Here is a 23064-nt window from a genome sequence, read left to right on the forward strand (position 1 = left end):
TTACAGTTTCTCGAATATCTCCTTGTAAACAACATTCGTTGTTGTATTAGTCATTCCCCCTTCTTCGTCTAGAAGCAAAACTTTTAGACCTTTCCTACTTGTAACCCTAGATATAGCAACGTACAATTGGCCATGGGTAAAAACTGGTCTAGGAAGATAAAGTCCAACCCGGGATAGAGATTGCCCTTGACTTTTGTTAATAGTCATTGCAAAGCAAACTGCTAAAGGAAATTGTCTTCTTTCAAACTTAATTGGGAACTTGGTCACATCGGTAGGGGTCAAGGTGATGCGGGGAATATAGACCTTGCTACCGATATGACTGCCAGAAATAACGGTAGCACTTATAACGCGATTTCCTAGATGATTTACCTCCATTCTTGTGCCATTGCACAATCCATTTGCTTGGTCAATGTTTCTAAGGAGCATGACTATAGCTCCAACTTTCAGTTTTAATCTGTGATTGGGTAAACCAGAACATCTGATTGAGTTAAGAAACTCGGTAGAATAAAGTTCTCGAACCCCATAATTCGTCTCTTCCTTGCTTATTTCATCAGAGCTTAAGTACACTTTTTATTCCTTTTGAATTTGATCCAATACATAGTCGTTTACCTCCTCGACAACATCGTGAGTAGGTGCGAGTACAGCTCTTTCAGTGAAGTACGGATGGTCACCTAAGTGATCTTTTAAAGATGGGTACGTGCTCTCTACAATGGTGGCTATTGCATCTAAACCCGGTTGTATAAGTATATCTTCGGGTAACTCAATGCTAGCTACACCATCATTTGGCCCTCCTGCTAAACCGTCACCAACTTCGAGAATCCACTTTGAAAATTGTCTGATTTCATCAACATCTGATTCTGCACTTCCGACTTGAAGTCTCATATTTTTGTGAGCTTCAAAACCCGAAATTTAACAATAATTTGAAACGGTCGAATTGAATTACTAAGTAAAAGTAGATATTGTATCAGTAAGTTTAGTAGTTAATTTTACAAAAATTAAGATATAACCTTGCAATATCTCCATAAAGGAGAAGAACTAATAGCAGCACCTACAATATCTTGTCTGCTTCCTTTAGGTATAACAGTAAGATTTGTCGAAAATCTCCGCCAAACACTACGACTTTTCCTCCGAATGGTTTTTCGGGTCTCCTTCGATGAAGTTCTCATAATATCTCTCATGCTTCTATCAAGAGCTTCAAAACAATAACGATTAACCATAGGTGCCTCGTCCCATATGATAAGCTTTGCCCTTATTAATAGGTCTGCCAAATCGGTTCCTGGTCGTATCCCATGACAGGTGGAATTTTCGTCAATATTAATAGGTATGCTTAGTTTTGCGTGGGCTGTCCGCCCCCCTGGAAGAAGGATAGATGCAATGCCACTTGATGCAACCGCTATGACAATCTCACCTTTGGACCTTATTCCAGCGCATAATGCTTTCCAGAGGAAGGTCTTACCGGTTCCCCCATACCCATAAACAAAGTAAACACCACCTTGACCACTATAAACAGAGTACATGATTTTTCTATAAATCGATTTCTGTTCATCGGTCATTGAAGAAGTTAGCTTTTCATGTTCCTTATTTAAAGCATCTTTATCATAAGCTAACTCATCTGCCAATAGCCTATTCGAGCACGTAGCAAGAATGTCAACGTCTGGATATGGCATGTTGTCAAACTTACGTAATGAACTACCATTTCTTTGCAACCATGATTCAATCTCGGATAGTGCGTAAGTTTGCAACTGATCGTCTGTGAGTTGGAGATCTGCATGTTAAAATTTTTACCATAATTAAAATTGCGTAGAAACAACTTCCAACAACATCAGCTGATAATAAACCACTAAACCACTGTAATTTTATTAATGTTCATAGTGAATCAGAATGTTAAGAAAAAGGAGAAAGGTAGAACAGTCAGTAAAAGAAGGTATAGACACTTTGAGAAATAAGAGATGGTAATTCAATCAAACTGTTTATTAATTTTCAATAATGAAATACGTGTTATTCATGATTGTAAATTTTATTTTTCATTTAACCAGTTTGAATTAATTACATTACAACTAAGTGTATGCTAAAAAAAATTAGTCATTAAATCAGATTTTTATTCAATAATTTTTTCCAATAAAATGTTATTCTCCAAAAAATGTTTTTCTTCAAGCACACCATCGATTTCACCATATCATAAACAATACTATAATAAATCTCAACAACGACATTTACTACATATATGTTCGTCCTTTAAAAAATAAGTTTTCAAGTACATGTAAACTTCATTGACACACTTTTTTAATTTATATAATTCTGAATTTGTTATCGGCAGTACTATATAGTTGTCAAAATATTTTGAGAGTCTTTCTTTATAATAAGTTTGTAATTAATTAAAACTGGCATTGACTGCCTCCTATTTTTGAAATATGTCACCAAAATTAACAAAATACATGCATTCACGAAAAGTAAACAAATTTAAATAGATCAATGAGAATGCTGCCATGCAGTTTAATGTTTTAACTAATATTATTACACCAAAAAAATTAAGAAATCACCTGGGTTATGCAGCTCAGTTCGTCTTCTATATAAGATGTCATCTGATAATAACTTCCACGTCTCCTCCCACACTAATTCAGGCTTCACTAAGCTATTTGTGAGCAAAAGAGTTGCAAAAAGGTTCCTAAGATAACATCCCGTCCCCCAAAAACTCGCTTCATTAATGGCATCAATATACTCTTTATCATCACCAAGTAAGCCTAAAGCGTAGCAAGCTTCCTTGAATGTTGGGTGAGGAAATCCATTTACGGTTCGAATATCTTCATATGATTTGGGTCCTTTCACAAAGTTGAGTAGGGTTCTCAAATAGTACCTCTCACCCCCATTTGGAGACATATGATACATCCGGCCAAGAGTAAAACCTTTATGCCTTGGAGTCCATACCTTTTGTTTCTCTTTCCATACAAATTTTTGTGGAAATTCCCAATATGTTAGATCTCTACCATCAGATTTCAAATTATTATATTCCAACCAAGCTGTGAATTTTGTTCTACCTCCGGAAGACCTTTCAACAACTTCGTCGATTGGATCTTCATCATGGAAAATAACGTTTTGCTCATTAGGTAGGTGATAATCTAACCTTAAAACAGGGGGGGTCCTATAGTGAATAGGGAAGGCAAAAATTCTCCAAACAGCTTCACACGGTGAAATGTAACGGCAGTCGTAGTATTGTTGTATTTGATCAATTTGATTTGGGTCCTGAGAACCTATTCAATAAGAGAAATAAAAAATAATAAAACATTTATTAGACAAAATTGAAGTCTTAAATTATGAAAGAAAAGTTAAGTAAATATAATTTACTACCATTATTGGTGCGAGTTGCACTAACAGTGACACGGTCGTATCCTTTATTAATGTACTTGAATAAGTACTTGATTGATCTTGCTTGGTTGCACCATTCAACATTAATGTGAGCACGATACTTCAACAATAAATCTGCATTGTATGGAACGACATATCCGTTATGAATTTCTTTACCATTTTTCTCAATTGTTCTTCCATTGTCCCTTCTCATATAAACTGGATAACCATCACCATCTACCGTAGTTCTCTCATTAAACTTCTTTGGAAATTTTTTCGAGCATATTCCATCAATCATGCATGGAGAATCTGGGTTAAGATCTCCACATGGACCATGAATCATACAATCTTTTACTGCTTCATAAAGGGCTGGGTTTTCTAGGAGGTCTGGAATTTCAGCACTTATAATACGGTCAACATCGACGGCTTCGGGGAACTTGTCATCCCTTTGTAAAAATAGCAAAATATGCGCATGCGGGAGGCCACGTTTCTGGAATTCAATTGTATAAACAACTGAAAAAAAAAATCCAAAATTAAAGTTAGTATTACATAGAGCTTAGTATCAAAAATAGAAAATTGAAAAGTTTACGCATGATATTTAAAAACGTTAATTAAAGTAAATGATAAATTCACCTGCCCTTGTCCGTCAAAAATATGCGAGTTCTTTAAAGTCGCGCATCGGCTCATAGAGTTTCAACTTAAATACTCGAGTAACTATATCAGGTCGTCCTCCGCCGTAGCCCTCTTTTTTGAACGAATCGAGTAATTTCAGGCCATTTTGGGTTGCATGTGAAGGTGATAAACAAATCAGGATACCCACACCACCTGCAAATGGTCATCGTATCTTGATATGTTTCTCTCATGTAACCCTTGCCCCCTACGAATGATGAGGGGATAATGAAACGAACACCAGCGGAGGAGGGATTTGTTTGTCCTGCAGCGGCAGCATTTGCTAAATTCTTGAAGTTTTCGGACCTCAACTTTGGTTGGTTAAAACGGATATACTTCAGACGGTCAGATTCAATCATGGTGCAACCATCAGCTAGGAATTGTTGAAATGCTTTACCTGAACATTAAATAAATGTACAACATTTTTATTTATAAAAACGTGTTTATTAAAAAGCATAATTCAGAGAAACACAATATTAGATTGGTTACAGCAATAGTATAATTGACAAAGAATCTATATATTATATAAGAAGTCAAATAATTAACCTGACAGCAAAATAGTTGGATATTCTTTGTCTATTGATCTGTCTTGAATGCGAAAAGCAAACCACTCCCTCAAGGTTAACTTATCCCTAGTGTTGGTAGTGTTACTTGTGGATGTTTTCGATTGTTGACTATGAGGGATACCAAGTCTATGACCATCCTCTCCACGCGGAAAGAGAATAGGGTACTGCAAGGCTAAATAAGAGGCATGTAGCTCTGAGATACGTTGTAGTCTACCACATCGTTCCTCAACCACAATGTCCCTACTATCAATTGTGTTCTCAAAATCTCCCACAATTAGGGCAGCCACCTCTGAGACGGTAGGTAAATTATATGTTCTACCATCTGTATGACGGGCACTAATAAGCCTTAACCTGACCTCACCATCAGAACCTTGGTGTATCCGATCTCTTGCCATTCTAAAAGATTTTACCAAAACATTGTGACGATCAAGCATTTGTTTCAAATCCGTCATTAGACCGTCGTCAAACTGAATACTGTTATTAGAACTGCATATATAATAGTTAAAGATTAAAACTTTAAAATGATAAAACATTATCTAAAACTATGTAAAAGTTAACTGAAAAATAAAAAACGATTAACCTTAGTGCATTCTTTCTATGCTTCAACTCATCTTCCGTGTCGTAAACATAAAGTTGACAAAATTTTGGTGGCGTGTCATCCGTAGGTAATAAGCTTCCAATTAAATGTGTATTTTCCCCACCTATTCTAAATGTGTAAGGACCCCTACCTCGGTTAACCGAATGATCTATCTTGCCACCCATAGATGTAAATGTAAACATATTATTGTAATGACGTATGTTTTCAATGAAATGATTACTTTTGGGATGTTTTCTCATCAAAAGATCACAAAGCAATTTTGGAGGCTTTTTGATGTACGGAAGTGTTACTGTTCCATCTTTGCAACACATATTAAAAGAGGGCACTACGGGCTTGGTATCCATACGATCCCTTTCACCGTACCACATCTGAGCTCCACATTTTGTGCAAGTGTAAATAGGGTCCCCTATATCATCGTACCCTTCAAGATCTGTTAAGAAAGAGAAAAGTCATTAAAACGAATAAATAAGAAATGGTAGTTATACTTGAAACAGGTTATTAATATGACCTTGCGGGTTATCATCAGCAGTTGTTATACGTTTATTTGCTTCGTAAGTTTCATATGATGATGAAAGATCCCTTGCTATTTCTCGGATCATATGTTGTCTTTGAATATTCCATTGACATGAAGTGTTATCGGCTGAAAATATTTGATTTTCCAAAAGTTGTTGTCCACTATTATCTGTACACATAGGAAATAAGCTTATATGTTAATAGAATACATATACTTGGTGTTTATTTAATAAAAACATGTATAGTTTCCATTAAAATTTGATCTGTTTATTTATTGTGGAAAAAAATACACGTATTTGTAAAATTACCAAACGTGATAGTGCTTAATGGAGTTGTTGGAGTAGATCTGGAATGATTTTTCGCAATCCTTCTTTGATATAAGATAAGCTTCCTCTTCCTCCTTGCTAGCTTAGCTGACTGTTGTTGTTGGGTTAAAACACTATGCTGTCCCGAGAGAGCTTGAAAATTTTGATTAGATCTCTTAAGCGATAATCTTTGTTGTTGTTGTTTCCTTGATGTTTGTGCAATCAGGTATTTGTTTACCCCGTATTGCAAGTGAAAATCTATAATATAAAATTAATTTTAAAAGTTGGGTTATAAAAAATAAAATATACTGTAAGTTGAAATATTCTTTAAAAGAGAAAAAGAGTATTACCATTCCAATAATTCCTTATAGAGGCTGACAGTAGTTTGTTTTCCGTCTTATATGGAGCTTTATTAAACGCTTGTGTAAAATCATTTGATAACATAAGTGGAAAAAATAATTAGTGAATATCTCAAAAAGATTAACTAACAAAGTATTTTTTGTCAATCTATACAAACTTTATTTAAAAACAATCCTTAAATTGGACGACATACCAGATTGAGATTGATACATTGGTGATTTACCCTTATTTGGTTGAATTGGTGCTTTACCCTTGCTTTGTTGAAATGATGTTGGATTTTGAATCTCTAAAGGAATCACTGCAACATAAAATTGTGTAGACAAACAATAAGTAGGTGAGTAAAACCAATATGTTAATAAAATTTGTCAATTTGTACAATACACGTCCTCTCAAAACTTTAAAGTGAGGGACATACCATTTTGGGATTGAAACAATGGTGATTTATTCAGAGATGTTTGACCTGATGCTTGCGTTTGTCCTTGATCATTTGTTATGTCACGGAGCGGCAACAAAGACGTTCCTTTTATTAATTTTTAAATTTAATATAAAATATACGGTAAGTTGAAATATTCTTTAAAAGAGAAAAAGAGTATTACCATTCCAATAATTCCTTATAGAGGCTGCCAGTAGTTTGTTTTCCGTCTTATATGGAACTTTATTAAACGCTTGTGTAAAATCATTTGATAACATAAGTGGAAAAAATAATTAGTGAATATCTAAAAAAGATTAACTAACAGTATTTTTGTCAATCTATACAAAATTCATTTAAAAACTATCCTTAAATTGGACGACATACCAGATTGAGATTGATACATTGGTGATTTACCCTTATTTGGTTGAATTGGTGCTTTACTCTTGCTTTGTTGAAATGATGTTGGATTTTGAATCTCTAAAGGAATCACTGCAACATAAAATTGTGTAGACAAACAATAAGTAGGTGAGTAAAACCAATATTTTAATAAAATTTGACAATTTGTACAATACACGTCCTCTCAAAACTTTAAAGTGAGGGACATACCATTTTGGGATTGAAACAATGGTGATTTATTCAGAGATGTTTGACCTGATGCTTGCGTTTGTCCTTGATCATTTGTTATGTCACGGAGCGGCAACGAAGACGTTCCTTTTATTAATTTTTAAATTTAATATAAAATACAAATTAAATTACTTCCATGTTTTCAGTGGTAAATTTAGGTAATCAAAGATATGTATTTTGAATGACATACCTTGGTAAATTGGAGTATTGAGCATGTTTATATTCAATTGATGAGTTGATACATCACTTGATAAATCGAATGAATATTTTGGAAATTGACCTTCTTTTGTGTGTGGTTCTCATATTCTCATAGCCGGCTATAAAAATAATCGAAAATAAACAACTTTACTATGCAGCCACCACATAGATAACTCGTAAATGATAATAAATTGAAATTGGAAATAGTAAGTTAAGTACTTAAAATATTAAAAACTAAAACAAATACCTGAATTAGGAGGATAAAGTGTTGCTTTACCCTTTTCTAACTGTATACTTCCAAATCTTTGCGCATGAGTGTTTGTTATTTCACGTAAGGGTAAAACCGTATTCTCTAAAAGATGTGGAAAGTAAATCAGAAAATGAAATAAAGGAAAAAAAACTATAAATCAAACAAAAATATTAGATATCAGTCATTAATTTGGCGTCAAATGAGACTTTATAGGGTTATGTATTGGCAGTAATAAAACAGGGAAATTATAAACCCTAATTATAGATCACCAGCAAAAAATTTCTAACCAATTACAATTCTAAGGAAAAGTCGGGCAATATAGTGTTCCAAGGGTTTAGGATACACTTTTATCTATTTTAAAAATTGTACGATATCATTAGTAAAACTACTATTTATCTCAGATTTTTGTATGTATCAATTCTTCAAATTGGTTTCAATGACTATATAGATAATAATTCAAGAGGAAGAAAATCAAAAAAATAAGGATATGTATAAAATAGATCAACCAACCTTTATCACCTCCATAGCTTTTTCTTTTACTTTTGTTTGATTTGTCTCGAGAATTATATTCTGCCATGATATGAGAGCAACGTTTAAGCTATTCAATTTTGAGAGAAGTAAATAAAAAGTAAAACAAACTGGTTTAGCATATATTTATAGGGTTTGTGCATATAGAATACTAAACAACACGTTTAATGTCCAATACAATGTTGTTATTTTATACACAAATCAGATGATACACTTTTATCTAGAGGGTGTTGTTTAATGTTCCACATTGTTATTTTATAGACAAATCAGATGATACACTTTTATCTAGATCGTATTGTTTATTGTTCCACATTGATTAGTTTTTTATTTGCCCAAAATTGAAGGAATAGAATTATAAAAGGCAAGTTCATTCAACTGTATATCTTGAATATGGTGCTATGTCTTTTGGGATCATTGGCATATTTTTTTTTTATTTTTTAAAGATTTTGTTTTTATCGAAAACACAACTTTGTATTATTCTCTCACTGACTTTATTGAGTCATCTATCCAGAACAAAATTAGTTTCCCATTTTCTGCGATATTTAAAAGTTGTATAATTTATCTCAAATCACGTAAGATATATGTGTTCAAGCTTTTGAAAATTAGATATACTACATGAGTTTAAATGTTGTATGCCGTTATAGTCGATCACGGTGTGCTGTCGGTACTGCTACGGCAAGGCCAGTACCACGACTGCTACTGCAGCAAGGCTGCACAGCCACTGCTCAGTCTGCACTGGCAGCTATACCGGTTAACTGAGTATTTTTTTGTGTTCATCAGAGATTAAAAAGATTCAGATGAATATTCAAACCGTAAACGTAAGGGATGAGGTGTAGCCTTGTCAAGTCCGGTGTTGTAGTCAACTGTTAAATTGCGGATGGTATAGACTTCACCAACCGATAGCTGTGTTCCGAAGTGGGAAATCAACTGTTTCCGAATAGAGGCTTGAATTAATTCATTCTGACAAAAATAGAAATTTGTCATAAATATTGTTTTTTGGAGTTTGCTACTAAGTAAGAGTTTATCGATTTAACTAAAATATGTATAAATCAAACGATGTAAAAAAAATACCAGTACAGGCAGAAAAAAGAATGATTTTTTTAGTATAAGATAATAATGTGATTGGCTTATCTTGATCGTAATCACCGTGATCATTCTTTTTCAGATATAAGATAATAATGTGATTGGCTTCAAATGCAAAGATTGAAAATTTGTGATATTCAATAAAAGGGTAAGTGATATCAAATTTTTTATGCATTCTAATATTTCTCTTTTTGCTTGAAATATAAGGTCATAGGTCTTAAAGCTATAGAAACAGATTTGTTTTCAGTCTTATAATATTCAGATTTTTTTATGTATCAATTCTTCAAATTATTCAAATTGTTATTAATGACTATAGATAAAAATTATTGGGGATGAGTGTTTATCTTAAGCGATAGTATTAGGTTATTTATTTTGGATATGGCATTGTAAATAAGACTGAATATTATTGTAGATACCCGTATCCGTCGATATTGGAATTTATAGAGAACCCGACAAACACCCGATGATGATAGGACACATGTATTCGTTAGTTGTCATTGTCATTATTTGGAGCTCGTTTTACGAGGTAGAATGGGCGTCGTCGATGAAGTATTTTATTAATTTAAATGATATTTAAATTAATGTTTTTTAAGTGAATTCTTGTTTTTAATTTAAATGATATTTAAATTAAAGCTTTTTTAAAATGATTTCAATTTAATTTATTTTATTTTGAATTTATTTTCCCAAGTTTATTTTATTGAAAATAAAATAAATATTCGATTTGAAAAATCATTTTATGAATATATTTGATTTGAAAGGTCATTTATTTTAATGGGTTAATTGATTTGAAAAATCGATTTTAAAAGCGAAGAAAACTCGTTTCAACCATGTGTTTTTAAGCTCGATTTTAGCTCGGTTTTTGAGCCCGTTTCCTTTACGAATTGGCACGAATCTCGAGTACACTAACCCACCTAAGCCTCTACCCATCCACCCTTGTTCGAACCCCCCAAACCATGGCCCAAATTCTCGTCCCAAACAAGCCCCAAACAGCCCGCACCAAACCAATGCAGCCCCCTGTTTTGGCAGCTCAATCTCGAGCCCAAAACCCGCTCCAAACACTACCAAAACCCGTACCCATTAACCCTAACCCATACCCTAGTATCCTACCCATATTATCCTAGCTTAATCACCAAGAAAACCCCCCTCAAACCCTCACAAAAGTCGATGGACAGCAGCCATACGGGATTGAGCCCGATTGCCTCTCCCTCTCTTTTAACCTACTTTAACTCCTTATAAATACCACCCCTTCACCATACATTCATTCCTCTAAGTTCTCCATACATTCAAGCATCACATACAAGCTTTAAACCTCAGAAACAAACCCTAAACATCCTTCAAAAACCCTAAACAAAACTGACACACAAACTGAAACTGTTTGTGTGTCTCCTTCGAAAACCCTTTCGTTCCTCCATCAAAACACCATAAAAATTCGAGTTTCTTGTTCCTAATTAACCATAGAACATCCATACACACATTAGATAAAGAATTACGAGCCAAATTGCCCTTGAGAGTACACGAAATCCCTCGAAAAACAGAGTGAAATAACACTCTGTTTTCGCGGTTTTTCCTTGTCTGTCCAGTTCTGTTTGTGCTCGTTTTTCGTGCCCAATAACCCAAAACGAGCAGGGGTTGCTTTAAGATCCCTGTTCTCCTCTCTTTCTAGTTTCCAAAACATCTTTCGGATTGAATTTTCGTCGTGAAACGAGGGAGATATCACTGTTTTAAAACTGCTGTCCAGAAACTTTCCAAAACGCGTGTTGCTTTGTTACTTCGTCGACGACGGCCTCTCGAGATAAAATCTACCATCGATTACGACCCAAGACGGTGTCAACGATACATGTAGGTTGAGGGTGCATCAAATCCCCTTCTCTTCTCTCTTTTTATTTCGTTTTTTATGCCTTTTTTTATTGTCTTTTTTGTTTGTTTTTCGTTTTAATTATCGTTTGTTTTAAATTAACTACGAAACTAGTTAGTCCGAGTATGAGTTAAAGTACCACCATGAACACCCGCGTTGACTTGAGATGGGAAAAGAAACCGCTCCTTCTGTCGGTCGTACACCCCCGTCTCATTTACATATCCTCGTGTTCAAGGTAGGGCATAAATAAAACAAGTTATCTAACTTCGATCTTCGCTTTCGACCCTCTTTGTTTCGCCAAATCGATGGACCTTAGGACCCGTTGCATGTTAGTTTAACTTCTGATTGTTAACCTATGACGTAATTAGATGACTTTAAATCAGTTTAATAATCTAATTAGACACTTTAGGTGGCTTCGACGTAAGTTATAAAATCAATCGACGATTTCTGTAAATAATTGAATGCATCTGTCTCTTTCACCTAATTTATCGCTAGTATAAGAGTGCGTGGTTAGCACCTTCTTATTGACACTCGATGAGTTAAATTAATTAGCGAATTTAACCTAATTGGACCCTTTAGGCCGTGTAGAATGCACCCTTGCGCGACAATCAATCAACATCGTTTTTAACTCGTTTTCTAACTTGTTTTCGATTCCTTTTCGCAATCATTCGATCTAATCAATAAATCTAACTTAGGAACTAGGTTGGCTTTGGTTGGGCCGTGGTTGGCCGTGTGTTTGGCCGTGTGTTTGGCCTTTCCTATTTCGTTTGTTTTGCATCGTTCGTTCTTTATTTGTTTTATCACTTGTAATTAATTTATGTTTCTTTGAGTCACGTTTTGTAATCTATTTGTAATTAGTTCTCCTTTTTGAGTCAAAACCTTTTCTGAAAACCTTAGTTTTATTTGGTTAGACGGTTGTTCCCAATGCTTGTAGGAGCGTAGTGAACCGCATGTTGTTTAAAGCAACATGGCCCGGTTTATGCTAATGCATGCTTTGGTGCGTAGCCCAATGTCTAATTCGATGGGATTAAGTGAGAGCACGCAACACGAGGAGGGACCCACGGCCGTGTGTCATGTAGGCCGTGAGTCACCTCCCCCATGTGCACGGTTTTCAAGGTCAGATGGCCGTGTGTTTTGTGTCGTGTTTTGAGTTGTATGTAGCAATTGTATTTAGATCGAGTTGTATCTTTAATTTGTTGTTGTGTCGGCATGAGATGCCTGGGTTGTAATAGGTAGATCCCAACGGCTCCCCCATTCCCCCTTAAGCCTTGTTTGCTTTATTTGTATGTTGTTAGATCAATCAACCCACATGCTAAATTACAACTTTGACAAAGTTAGTTTAGTTGCATCTAAAACGACATGGAAATTGTTGTCACATGATAGGGTTAAAACAACGTTTGCATTTCATATATCGTAGTAGCTATGACCTTGTTTGAAATCCGACACTTGACTTAGTAGAGGCCGTTATCGACGGGCGGGGTTGGGTGTCCTTATGGGCTTCCCAACACGTACCCTCACCCCTTACTCAAGATCTATGGTTTGTGGATCCGTCTAAATACCATTGGATTACGAGAGTCATTCAAATCGAGTGATATAGGGTACAAGTCTTTATCTTTAATCACTCGTAGTCGATTGGCTTTATGCTTTTCGATGAAAGGTGTAAAGTTGACTTGAACGGTTCCAAGTTCCCAAAAAACTTGGTGGCGACTCTAATATGTCTTAATTCGATTCGAAAGAACCTCGAGTCGATTATGCCGGGTGTGGATCCCTCGGACGCAGTTCCCGAGGGCCTTGTCCTGATTTGGCGACTCATTGGGGAAAAGAGGACTAGTTACACTTTGTGTTTCTAGGGTCTTTTCCTCCGAGGTGAAACTTGAAAAGAAAGTGTTGGAAAGTAAAACATTACTCATAGTGCTACGATTCATGCATAAACCCTTAAGGACTTGCCCGGGCCGTCCCAGCGTTTCTTCGTGATGCGTGGGGGGCGACGTCCCACTATGCCAGGAAGCTGCACATTGCTCGCTTCCACTTCGCCTCGCGTGGTTCTTGGGAATGGGGACGATCTTCTAGGTACTTTACCTTAAGACACCTCGCTTTATAAGACCGCAAAAGGATGGAGGGCATAGACCTTCTTGTAGAAGACTTGCCGAGACTTAGAGATGTCTAGGAGCATACATCCTTATAGCATGAGAATGACAATGTGCAATATGTTTTCCCGAGTCCTTTTTTTCGAAAATTCCAAGTCCTTTTCAAAACCGAACTTTTGAACAACTTACTTTCAAGCCTAGCATGATTTTCAAAACGCGGAATGCTGCCCAAATAGGACTAGAATTTCGGCCCAAATTGAGCTTTTATATAGCGAGCATGCTGCCCATTTCAAATCTCATTTTCAAATCAATCCTTCGTTTTTCAAAATCAATCCAAAATGTTTCTCGAACCTCAACCAAGCATGAAATGCGTCAAGTCGTGTCCGGGTCATGGCCATGTTAGGCCGGGTATGTTTCATTTTAAGGGTCTAGAACACGACCTTGTTGGGTCACCCAAACTCACCTCTTGGGTTTTGAGTCATGTTGGTCGACCTTTTGGTCTAGAATAGTCCACAAAAAACGTCCAGGCTAGGCCCTTATGGAAGTTTCACTCGAACCCATGGGCTATGTTAGCCCAATCACGGGTTTAGTCACACCAAGTCCAGTTTAGAATCAAGTTATGACAGTTTGAGTCATGTCGTTTTGTCGAGTCTAAAATGAACCGACGTCTAAATCAAACCGTGAGTTGAACCTTTGGTTAGTCAATCTCAAGTCGAGTCTTTGTTTGAGTCAAGTTGGGGTCGTGTCCTTAAGTGTGCAGGGGCTCTTACTTTAAATATTGACTCAGTACGGGGTTTTCTTGTAGAAAGGCCGCCAAAAACCCGACGTCAAGCAATGGAAGATGCTGTTAACAAGCTTACTGAGGCCGTGAACCTCATGATGACCCGAATGGAAGCAATCGAATCCAAGCTGGTTGAAGATTCCTCTTCATCTACTCCACCTCTGACTGATTTGGAGAAACGGTTCAAGTTCATCGAGGACCGCTTGAAGCTCTCCCAGGGGAAGAACATCCACTATGAGAATGCTAGGGCCTATGCCCCGGTTCAAGATAAGTTGCCCACGAACATGGTACTCACTGACATCCCAAAGTTCAAGGGCATCAAGATCCGATTCACCATGTTAAGGCCTATAAAGGGTACTTAGCATGAAGGGAGTACCGCTGATATGCTCTCGAAATTTTCGCCCAATCTCTGGATGAACACCCGAAGGCGTGGTTCTACAATCTGGACCTTAAGAACTTCCCCACTTTCGAAGATATTACGGTGGAGTTCTGTAAGCACTATGCTGACAATGTCGAGATTCAAACTAACATAAGAACATTGGAGGTGATGACGCAGAAAGAAAAAGAAGGCTTTACTGAATTCCTTGCAAGATGGCGCGCTGAAAGCGTGAAATTAGCCAAGAAGCCTGATGAAGTTGAAATGGTAGATAAGTTCGTAAAGAATCTACGACCTATTTACCGCAATGCTCTGAAATACCAGAATTTTGGCTCTTTCAAAGAATTGATAAGAATCAGGATAAAGGTAGAGGACGATGTCCGAATGGCAGAAGTTGAGAAGCCAAAAGGATACCAAGGGGCCTCATCGTCTAGGGCCAAGGCCCCAGCAACGACCCATATTGATGAAGCCATCAATCTCTTAGAAGGGCAATCGAAGAAGTCGCAGCGCCAAACACCTAGGGCATTCACCGATATCGGATGCACTTATACATACGCTCTCCAAAGGCTCATAGCCCAAGGAAAGCTGAAGCCTATTGGTCCAACTCCGGACCCTCCCGCTGATCAACAAGGTAAATGGTATAAACCAAATGCCTACTGTGCCTTTCATCAAGGGAAAGGCCATGATACTGAAAGGTGCTATCGACTGAAGCACGAAATCCAAGACATGATTGAGAGTGGAACACTCCCGATCCCAACTTTTAAACCCAATAACATCACCAATCCATTTGCCGATCACGCCAACTTTGTTTCTGTCGAAGACAATGTCGATTATTCCCATCTTATCCGCCCATGTCACTTGAAAGGGGTGTTTATCGGGAAAATATTTGTGGATTGCTTTGAATTCTTGCCAAACCCGAAGAATGAAATTCAAGTCGGGAGTCTTGCTCTAGAATGTACTTCTCTCGTTAACGAAGTTAATAAAAGAGAATTCGATTCACCAACCTTCATCATTGGCGTAGATCCTCAGAGGACTACCTCGGGATGGAGGCAGACCATCGAAGGGATCAAGGACAATAGCCGAGCATCTAAGTTGACAGCTGAACAAGGGAAAGCTCATGACCAGATTTGAAATTATGAGTCGGGATCTGTTTTCTTGTCTTAGTCGAGTCGAGTCTAGGACTTTCTTTTCTTGAAGTTGAGTCGTTTGTTCCGCGATGACCTAGGATGTGTCCTAGGATGTGTCCTAGGAATCGTTCCTTCGAGTCTGTTAAGCATTTATCATTCCAATAAAAGTCGCAGTTTCGTTTCCAAATTTGTCTTGTTTTCAATCCTCAATCATTCCGAAACATGATAAAACGCACAACACACTCAAAGGCATCCCTGGGGTAGAAATATGTCCTGTTTCAAAATGTAAGGTACACTAGGATCCCGTGTTTGATTCCTTTACCTATTCCATGTCTGGTGGTAGAAAACCTCCATCTGAACCAATGTTTATGACAGGCTTTTAGATGATTCTATGACAAACCCGGACTAGCTCCTTGTTTCCCCTATCGATGATGGAAGGCAAGCCTTTTCCCCAACAAAATCATCCCATCTCGAAGAGAGAAAATATCAACCCGTTCTAACAAGTAATTGTTAGTTCCTACCCAAATTAGTTGGCGAAGCCCAGTTTTCAAGGTGTATCCATTTATGAATAAGAGAATGAATAGAAGATCATTTTCAAAGAACAAAAAAAGATGAAAAAGAATGAAAAGATGAGGAAAAAAGGACGGAAAAAAAAAAGCAAAAGAAAAAAATGAAAAAATGAAAAAAAAAGAAAGATGAAAAAAAAAGATGAAAGAAAAAGAAAAAAGGAAAAAAGATGTTGAAGTTATTGCGGAATGCTTTTTGGTTGAATGTCGAAGTTACAGAAGCCAGAATTCAAGTCAAGTACCCATAGTTGAAGTTCAATGGGCGAAGCCCAAAAGCTTAAGTAGTAACCTCTTTACCCCTAAGTCCTTCTTGAGACAGTTACAAGGGGATAGTCGGGAATTTTGAGAATCATTCCGCTTGTGTTGTTACACCCAGCCTTTAGGGTCCAGATATGGAGATTTGAACCCACATTGTTTTCCAACCCATTTGCACTCGGGTTTCATCAAACCTGAGACACCATTTCCAACCACGATGTAAGCCATAACCCGTGAGCCTTAGCACCACAAAACGAACCTTCAGAATGATGGTTTACCTTACGAACCTATTTTTACCAAGCTCCACATCCCAAAGAATCAAAACCTTTTGTACCAACCCTAGACACGGGATACAACGGTACCTTACAGGCTAGAATGGGATACGACATGATACCTTAGGTGAAACCTTTGAGTGTGTACACACAATCAAAATGCCAATTTAATGCACCTTGATCGAACTACGTCGGATTTGATTTCGCTCCACGCGAATACGTAGGCAGTCCTTCAGAATAAGGGATTCAATCCACTCATCAACCAAGTTGTCATCTTGTCGGTTTCTTACGGGTCTTAACCAAGTCCAAATGAAGCCACCTTTGTTGGAGTCGGTCTTAGCACTCGATGTAGGCTAGGATAAGGATATAGGTTCAGATGAGTAGTGTCAAGTCTCGGAATGAGCTTTATCTAATGGTTTATGCAAAGATGCTCAGTCGTATAGATGTGGGTTTGTGTTGGGAACAGAAAATATGAAAAACCTGCTGAAAAGAAAGAAGGCGTGGAAGAAAAATAGTAAAAGCCCGCTGAAAAGAAAGAAGGCGGTGGCAAGAAATGATGAATACTCGCTGAAAAGCAAGAAGGCGAGGAGAAGAGTGACAAAATGTTCCCAACAAGAGTGATGTGTGATGTCTAAGATTTCTCATAAAATCAGTCTGTGTTCAGTGTCTCGGCGAAGCCAACGTTGTTGCTCAGTGAGTTTAATCCACCTTGTCAATGCCAAGTGATCTTGATTCCCATGTGCCCTTGGGAGCACGCCCATGCCATACGATATCTCCGTCCCAAGTCCGATGACCTTGTGATTCTCATTTGCCATCTTTTGGTGCCGGAACGGCCAATTTACATTTCTACCCCCAATAAGTCAATAATTGAATTAAAACCCGTGCACACTTACGGTTTTATTTTCTTTTTTTGTTTTACGGTAGCGGGCTACGCCCACGTTGTTTACGAGTCGTACAGAGTGTCTGAGTCGTATTTCATGCTCACCCGTCAAGGTTCGATTTCAAAATGCCAAAAATTTCAAAATTTCAAAATTTCAAAAACTTTTTGCGAATTATGGACAGATGGTTCAAATCTCAAAGCTCAAAATCAAATTTTGGGTCGACGACCCAACATCCAAATGATTCGTTTCAAATTCAAATTTTGGGTCGATGGCCCAACAATCCAAGTGATGTCAATTTCAAACTTCGGGTCGAGGGCCCAACCATTCAAAATTTTCAAATTCAATTTTCGGGTCGATGACCCAGTATTTCAAATGATCCAATTTCAAGATCGATGATCCAAATGTGCTTATGTGATGATCATTGCTAGTACGTTTTCTATGTTTCAATTATGGCAGGATATGCTTCAACTGGGGGCTCTAAAGTCTTCGACTTTAGAGCCATCACAAACTGGGGGCTCTGAAGCCGTTGGCTTCAGAGACCATTATCAAGATGAAAAGGATGACATCCACCAAGAGTTCAATTCGATACAAGAGTATGAGATGGAAGAATTCCGTAGCTGAAAGCAAATGATGAAAGCGGCGGCAACCTCCTCGGAAAGTCCCGTCCCATTCGGACAAGCGCCAGCAGATGATAAATTTTGGGCCAATGTCAGCAGATGATGAATTTTGGACATACGCCAGCAGATGATAAAACTTTGGGCATGTGTCAGCAGCTGCCGAACTACGACGCGGGTTTGATTCCGTCAGAAACGGATACGTAGGCGCCTAAGGATAAGGCTCAATCCACCATATATGCAATTTATGGGTCGACGACCAATGATGACAATTTGACGCAACAGAAGCAAGAGTCAACCCCAACGAAGTTTCAGGTATGATCTCTTCTTATGGCTGGCGAGCTTATATACGCAAGTCTAATGGACTATAAACGACCCGAAGAATCCTCAGGTCGAAAGGGACCTGGGGTATACTTTGACTTTCGCCTTGTCCAAGCCTCAGTCAAAGTGGGGGCTCTGTAGATACCCGTATCCGTCGATATTGGAATTTATAGAGAACCCGACAAACACCCGATGATGATAGGACACATGTATTCGTTAGTTGTCATTGTCATTATTTGGAGCTCGTTTTACGAGGTAGAATGGGCGTCGTCGATGAAGTATTTTATTAATTTAAATGATATTTAAATTAATGTTTTTTAAGTGAATTCTTGTTTTTAATTTAAATGATATTTAAATTAAAGCTTTTTTAAAATGATTTCAATTTAATTTATTTTATTTTGAATTTATTTTCCCAAGTTTATTTTATTGAAAATAAAATAAATATTCGATTTGAAAAATCATTTTATGAATATATTTGATTTGAAAGGTCATTTATTTTAATGGGTTAATTGATTTGAAAAATCGATTTTAAAAGCGAAGAAAACTCGTTTCAACCATGTGTTTTTAAGCTCGATTTTAGCTCGGTTTTTGAGCCCGTTTCCTTTACGAATTGGCACGAATCTCGAGTACACTAACCCACCTAAGCCTCTACCCATCCACCCTTGTTCGAACCCCCCAAACCATGGCCCAAATTCTCGTCCCAAACAAGCCCCAAACAGCCCGCACCAAACCAATGCAGCCCCCTGTTTTGGCAGCTCAATCTCGAGCCCAAAACCCGCTCCAAACACTACCAAAACCCGTACCCATTAACCCTAACCCATACCCTAGTATCCTACCCATATTATCCTAGCTTAATCACCAAGAAAACCCCCCTCAAACCCTCACAAAAGTCGATGGACAGCAGCCATACGGGATTGAGCCCGATTGCCTCTCCCTCTCTTTTAACCTACTTTAACTCCTTATAAATACCACCCCTTCACCATACATTCATTCCTCTAAGTTCTCCATACATTCAAGCATCACATACAAGCTTTAAACCTCAGAAACAAACCCTAAACATCCTTCAAAAACCCTAAACAAAACTGACACACAAACTGAAACTGTTTGTGTGTCTCCTTCGAAAACCCTTTCGTTCCTCCATCAAAACACCATAAAAATTCGAGTTTCTTGTTCCTAATTAACCATAGAACATCCATACACACATTAGATAAAGAATTACGAGCCAAATTGCCCTTGAGAGTACACGAAATCCCTCGAAAAACAGAGTGAAATAACACTCTGTTTTCGCGGTTTTTCCTTGTCTGTCCAGTTCTGTTTGTGCTCGTTTTTCGTGCCCAATAACCCAAAACGAGCAGGGGTTGCTTTAAGATCCCTGTTCTCCTCTCTTTCTAGTTTCCAAAACATCTTTCGGATTGAATTTTCGTCGTGAAACGAGGGAGATATCACTGTTTTAAAACTGCTGTCCAGAAACTTTCCAAAACGCGTGTTGCTTTGTTACTTCGTCGACGACGGCCTCTCGAGATAAAATCTACCATCGATTACGACCCAAGACGGTGTCAACGATACATGTAGGTTGAGGGTGCATCAAATCCCCTTCTCTTCTCTCTTTTTATTTCGTTTTTTATGCCTTTTTTTTATTGTCTTTTTTGTTTGTTTTTCGTTTTAATTATCGTTTGTTTTAAATTAACTACGAAACTAGTTAGTCCGAGTATGAGTTAAAGTACCACCATGAACACCCGCGTTGACTTGAGATGGGAAAAGAAACCGCTCCTTCTGTCGGTCGTACACCCCCGTCTCATTTACATATCCTCGTGTTCAAGGTAGGGCATAAATAAAACAAGTTATCTAACTTCGATCTTCGCTTTCGACCCTCTTCTTGTTTTCGGCCAAATCGATGGACCTTAGGACCCGTTGCATGTTAGTTTAACTTCTGATTGTTAACCTATGACGTAATTAGATGACTTTAAATCAGTTTAATAATCTAATTAGACACTTTAGGTGGCTTCGACGTAAGTTATAAAATCAATCGACGATTTCTGTAAATAATTGAATGCATCTGTCTCTTTCACCTAATTTATCGCTAGTATAAGAGTGCGTGGTTAGCACCTTCTTATTGACACTCGATGAGTTAAATTAATTAGCGAATTTAACCTAATTGGACCCTTTAGGCCGTGTAGAATGCACCCTTGCGCGACAATCAATCAACATCGTTTTTAACTCGTTTTCTAACTTGTTTTCGATTCCTTTTCGCAATCATTCGATCTAATCAATAAATCTAACTTAGGAACTAGGTTGGCTTTGGTTGGGCCGTGGTTGGCCGTGTGTTTGGCCGTGTGTTTGGCCTTTCCTATTTCGTTTGTTTTGCATCGTTCGTTCTTTATTTGTTTTATCACTTGTAATTAATTTATGTTTCTTTGAGTCACGTTTTGTAATCTATTTGTAATTAGTTCTCCTTTTTGAGTCAAAACCTTTTCTGAAAACCTTAGTTTTATTTGGTTAGACGGTTGTTCCCAATGCTTGTAGGAGCGTAGTGAACCGCATGTTGTTTAAAGCAACATGGCCCGGTTTATGCTAATGCATGCTTTGGTGCGTAGCCCAATGTCTAATTCGATGGGATTAAGTGAGAGCACGCAACACGAGGAGGGACCCACGGCCGTGTGTCATGTAGGCCGTGAGTCACCTCCCCCATGTGCACGGTTTTCAAGGTCAGATGGCCGTGTGTTTTGTGTCGTGTTTTGAGTTGTATGTAGCAATTGTATTTAGATCGAGTTGTATCTTTAATTTGTTGTTGTGTCGGCATGAAATGCCTGGGTTGTAATAGGTAGATCCCAACGGCTCCCCCATTCCCCCTTAAGCCTTGTTTGCTTTATTTGTATGTTGTTAGATCAATCAACCCACATGCTAAATTACAACTTTGACAAAGTTAGTTTAGTTGCATCTAAAACGACATGGAAATTGTTGTCACATGATAGGGTTAAAACAACGTTTGCATTTCATATATCGTAGTAGCTATGACCTTGTTTGAAATCCGACACTTGACTTAGTAGAGGCCGTTATCGACGGGCGGGGTTGGGTGTCCTTATGGGCTTCCCAACACGTACCCTCACCCCTTACTCAAGATCTATGGTTTGTGGATCCGTCTAAATACCATTGGATTACGAGAGTCATTCAAATCGAGTGATATAGGGTACAAGTCTTTATCTTTAATCACTCGTAGTCGATTGGCTTTATGCTTTTCGATGAAAGGTGTAAAGTTGACTTGAACGGTTCCAAGTTCCCAAAAAACTTGGTGGCGACTCTAATATGTCTTAATTCGATTCGAAAGAACCTCGAGTCGATTATGCCGGGTGTGGATCCCTCGGACGCAGTTCCCGAGGGCCTTGTCCACAATTATAAGCCTGAATTAACATCAATAAGTATATAACATAGAATCATGTATAAAAAACCGAAACAAAAAAAAAATAAAAAAATTATACACAAACCTTTGAGTCAATAAACAATAGTTCAATTGCGTCAAGTTTCTTCTTATCGTCTTTGTTGTTTTTGTTGCTTGATTCCGACTTCTCAAATTTCTTGTTTTTGTTGCTTAACTCTGGCCTGCTCCACTTGTGTACAACCCTAATATTGAGTTGAGTAACCCGAACTCCAAACTTGAGGTCACTGATAGTAAGGACATTAGCCATTGCCATATGATTCGAGAATTTGCAAAAAATTTCTAGAGAAAATGGAACTAATTTTTTGTTGTTTTTTTTCACAGTGATGATGAATGAAGGTGAAAGGTAATGAAGGTGAAAGGTAGGGATTTTAAGAGTATATAGAAGGCGTGGAAGTCGAACAGGTTGTGGAAAATTTGCTCCAGTTGTAATGTTAAAGCCCGTGTATTTGAAAAGTAATTTAATGGGCTTATTAATTAATATTTAGGTGTTGATTATCGGTTTGTATTCTCCATAAAATGGAGCAGATTACAAAAACTCGTAAATCGTAACTCAGATTATTAAACACAGCAATAAATCAAATCAACCAACAGCATTTAAAAATGATTATTAAAACTGGTGTTTTGTGGAAATCTGACATGGCACACAACAGCAACTCCTATTGGCTGATACAAAACTGAAATTTTGAGAGTTAAGGAGAGGGCGCGTGAGGTTAAATTGTGAAAGCTTGTTGTGCCACGTCAGCAGGAAACCAAGATTCTTTTATAGTAATAATGATGTCTCTTGTTATCTCATTAATTGTTGTTATTAATTTCATCAATAATATGAGTAGCTAAATCCCTCTATGTTAGGATTAGGGGAGCCATGGTAGTGAATAAATGATGTTTTAAATAGATTAGATGGTTGAATTGTGAGAACTGTTTTATGACAATATAATTGTAATCGTTTAGTTGAGTGCACGCTTCTAAATCAGTTAATTTGGTTAAATTCAGACCTAGATCGAGAGGTTGGAATGAATAGACCTGTTATGAACAGTAAGACTACACT

The 23064-nt window shown here is 37.5% G+C and overlaps 2 protein-coding genes across 2 annotated transcripts; both read right to left on the reverse strand.

Moving 5' to 3' along the window:
• Positions 1-882, reverse strand: LOC141613647 (uncharacterized). The gene is made up of 2 exons (XM_074432391.1): positions 610-882; positions 1-537 (listed from the first exon to the last, which is right to left on the reverse strand). The coding sequence occupies exons 1-2, from the start codon at positions 880-882 to the stop codon at positions 1-3; spliced, it is 810 nt and encodes a 269-aa protein (XP_074288492.1).
• Positions 883-995: 113 nt separating this feature from the next.
• LOC141613648 (uncharacterized) lies at positions 996-8414 on the reverse strand. The gene is made up of 12 exons (XM_074432392.1): positions 8348-8414; positions 7835-7939; positions 7150-7254; positions 6547-6651; positions 5997-6251; positions 5714-5857; positions 5158-5605; positions 4558-5063; positions 4211-4408; positions 3346-3855; positions 2541-3248; positions 996-1765 (listed from the first exon to the last, which is right to left on the reverse strand). Exons 1-12 carry the CDS (start codon positions 8412-8414, stop codon positions 996-998), a joined length of 3921 nt encoding a protein of 1306 aa, XP_074288493.1.
• Positions 8415-23064: the final 14650 nt, after the last annotated feature.

The sequence above is a fragment of the Silene latifolia genome, chromosome 11 (genome assembly GCF_048544455.1).
Source record: "Silene latifolia isolate original U9 population chromosome 11, ASM4854445v1, whole genome shotgun sequence".
Classification (NCBI taxonomy): domain Eukaryota; kingdom Viridiplantae; phylum Streptophyta; class Magnoliopsida; order Caryophyllales; family Caryophyllaceae; genus Silene; species Silene latifolia.

What these genes read in the sequence shown, in the direction of transcription:
- LOC141613647 (XM_074432391.1), bottom strand. Translation starts at nt 882, where the DNA reads ATGAGACTTCAAGTCGGAAGTGCAGAATCAGATGTTGATGAAATCAGA. An exon ending in CTCACGATGTTGTCGAGGAG is followed by an intron (nt 538 to 609) that starts GTAAACGACTAT and finishes GAAATAAGCAAG; the next exon opens with GAAGAGACGAATTATGGGGT.
- LOC141613648 (XM_074432392.1), bottom strand. Translation starts at nt 8,414, where the DNA reads ATGGCAGAATATAATTCTCGAGACAAATCAAACAAAAGTAAAAGAAAA. An exon ending in AATGTATCAATCTCAATCTG is followed by an intron (nt 6,252 to 6,546) that starts GTATGTCGTCCA and finishes TTTATATTATAG; the next exon opens with ATTTTCACTTGCAATACGGG. An exon ending in TGCAACTCGCACCAATAATG is followed by an intron (nt 3,249 to 3,345) that starts GTAGTAAATTAT and finishes CTTATTGAATAG; the next exon opens with GTTCTCAGGACCCAAATCAA.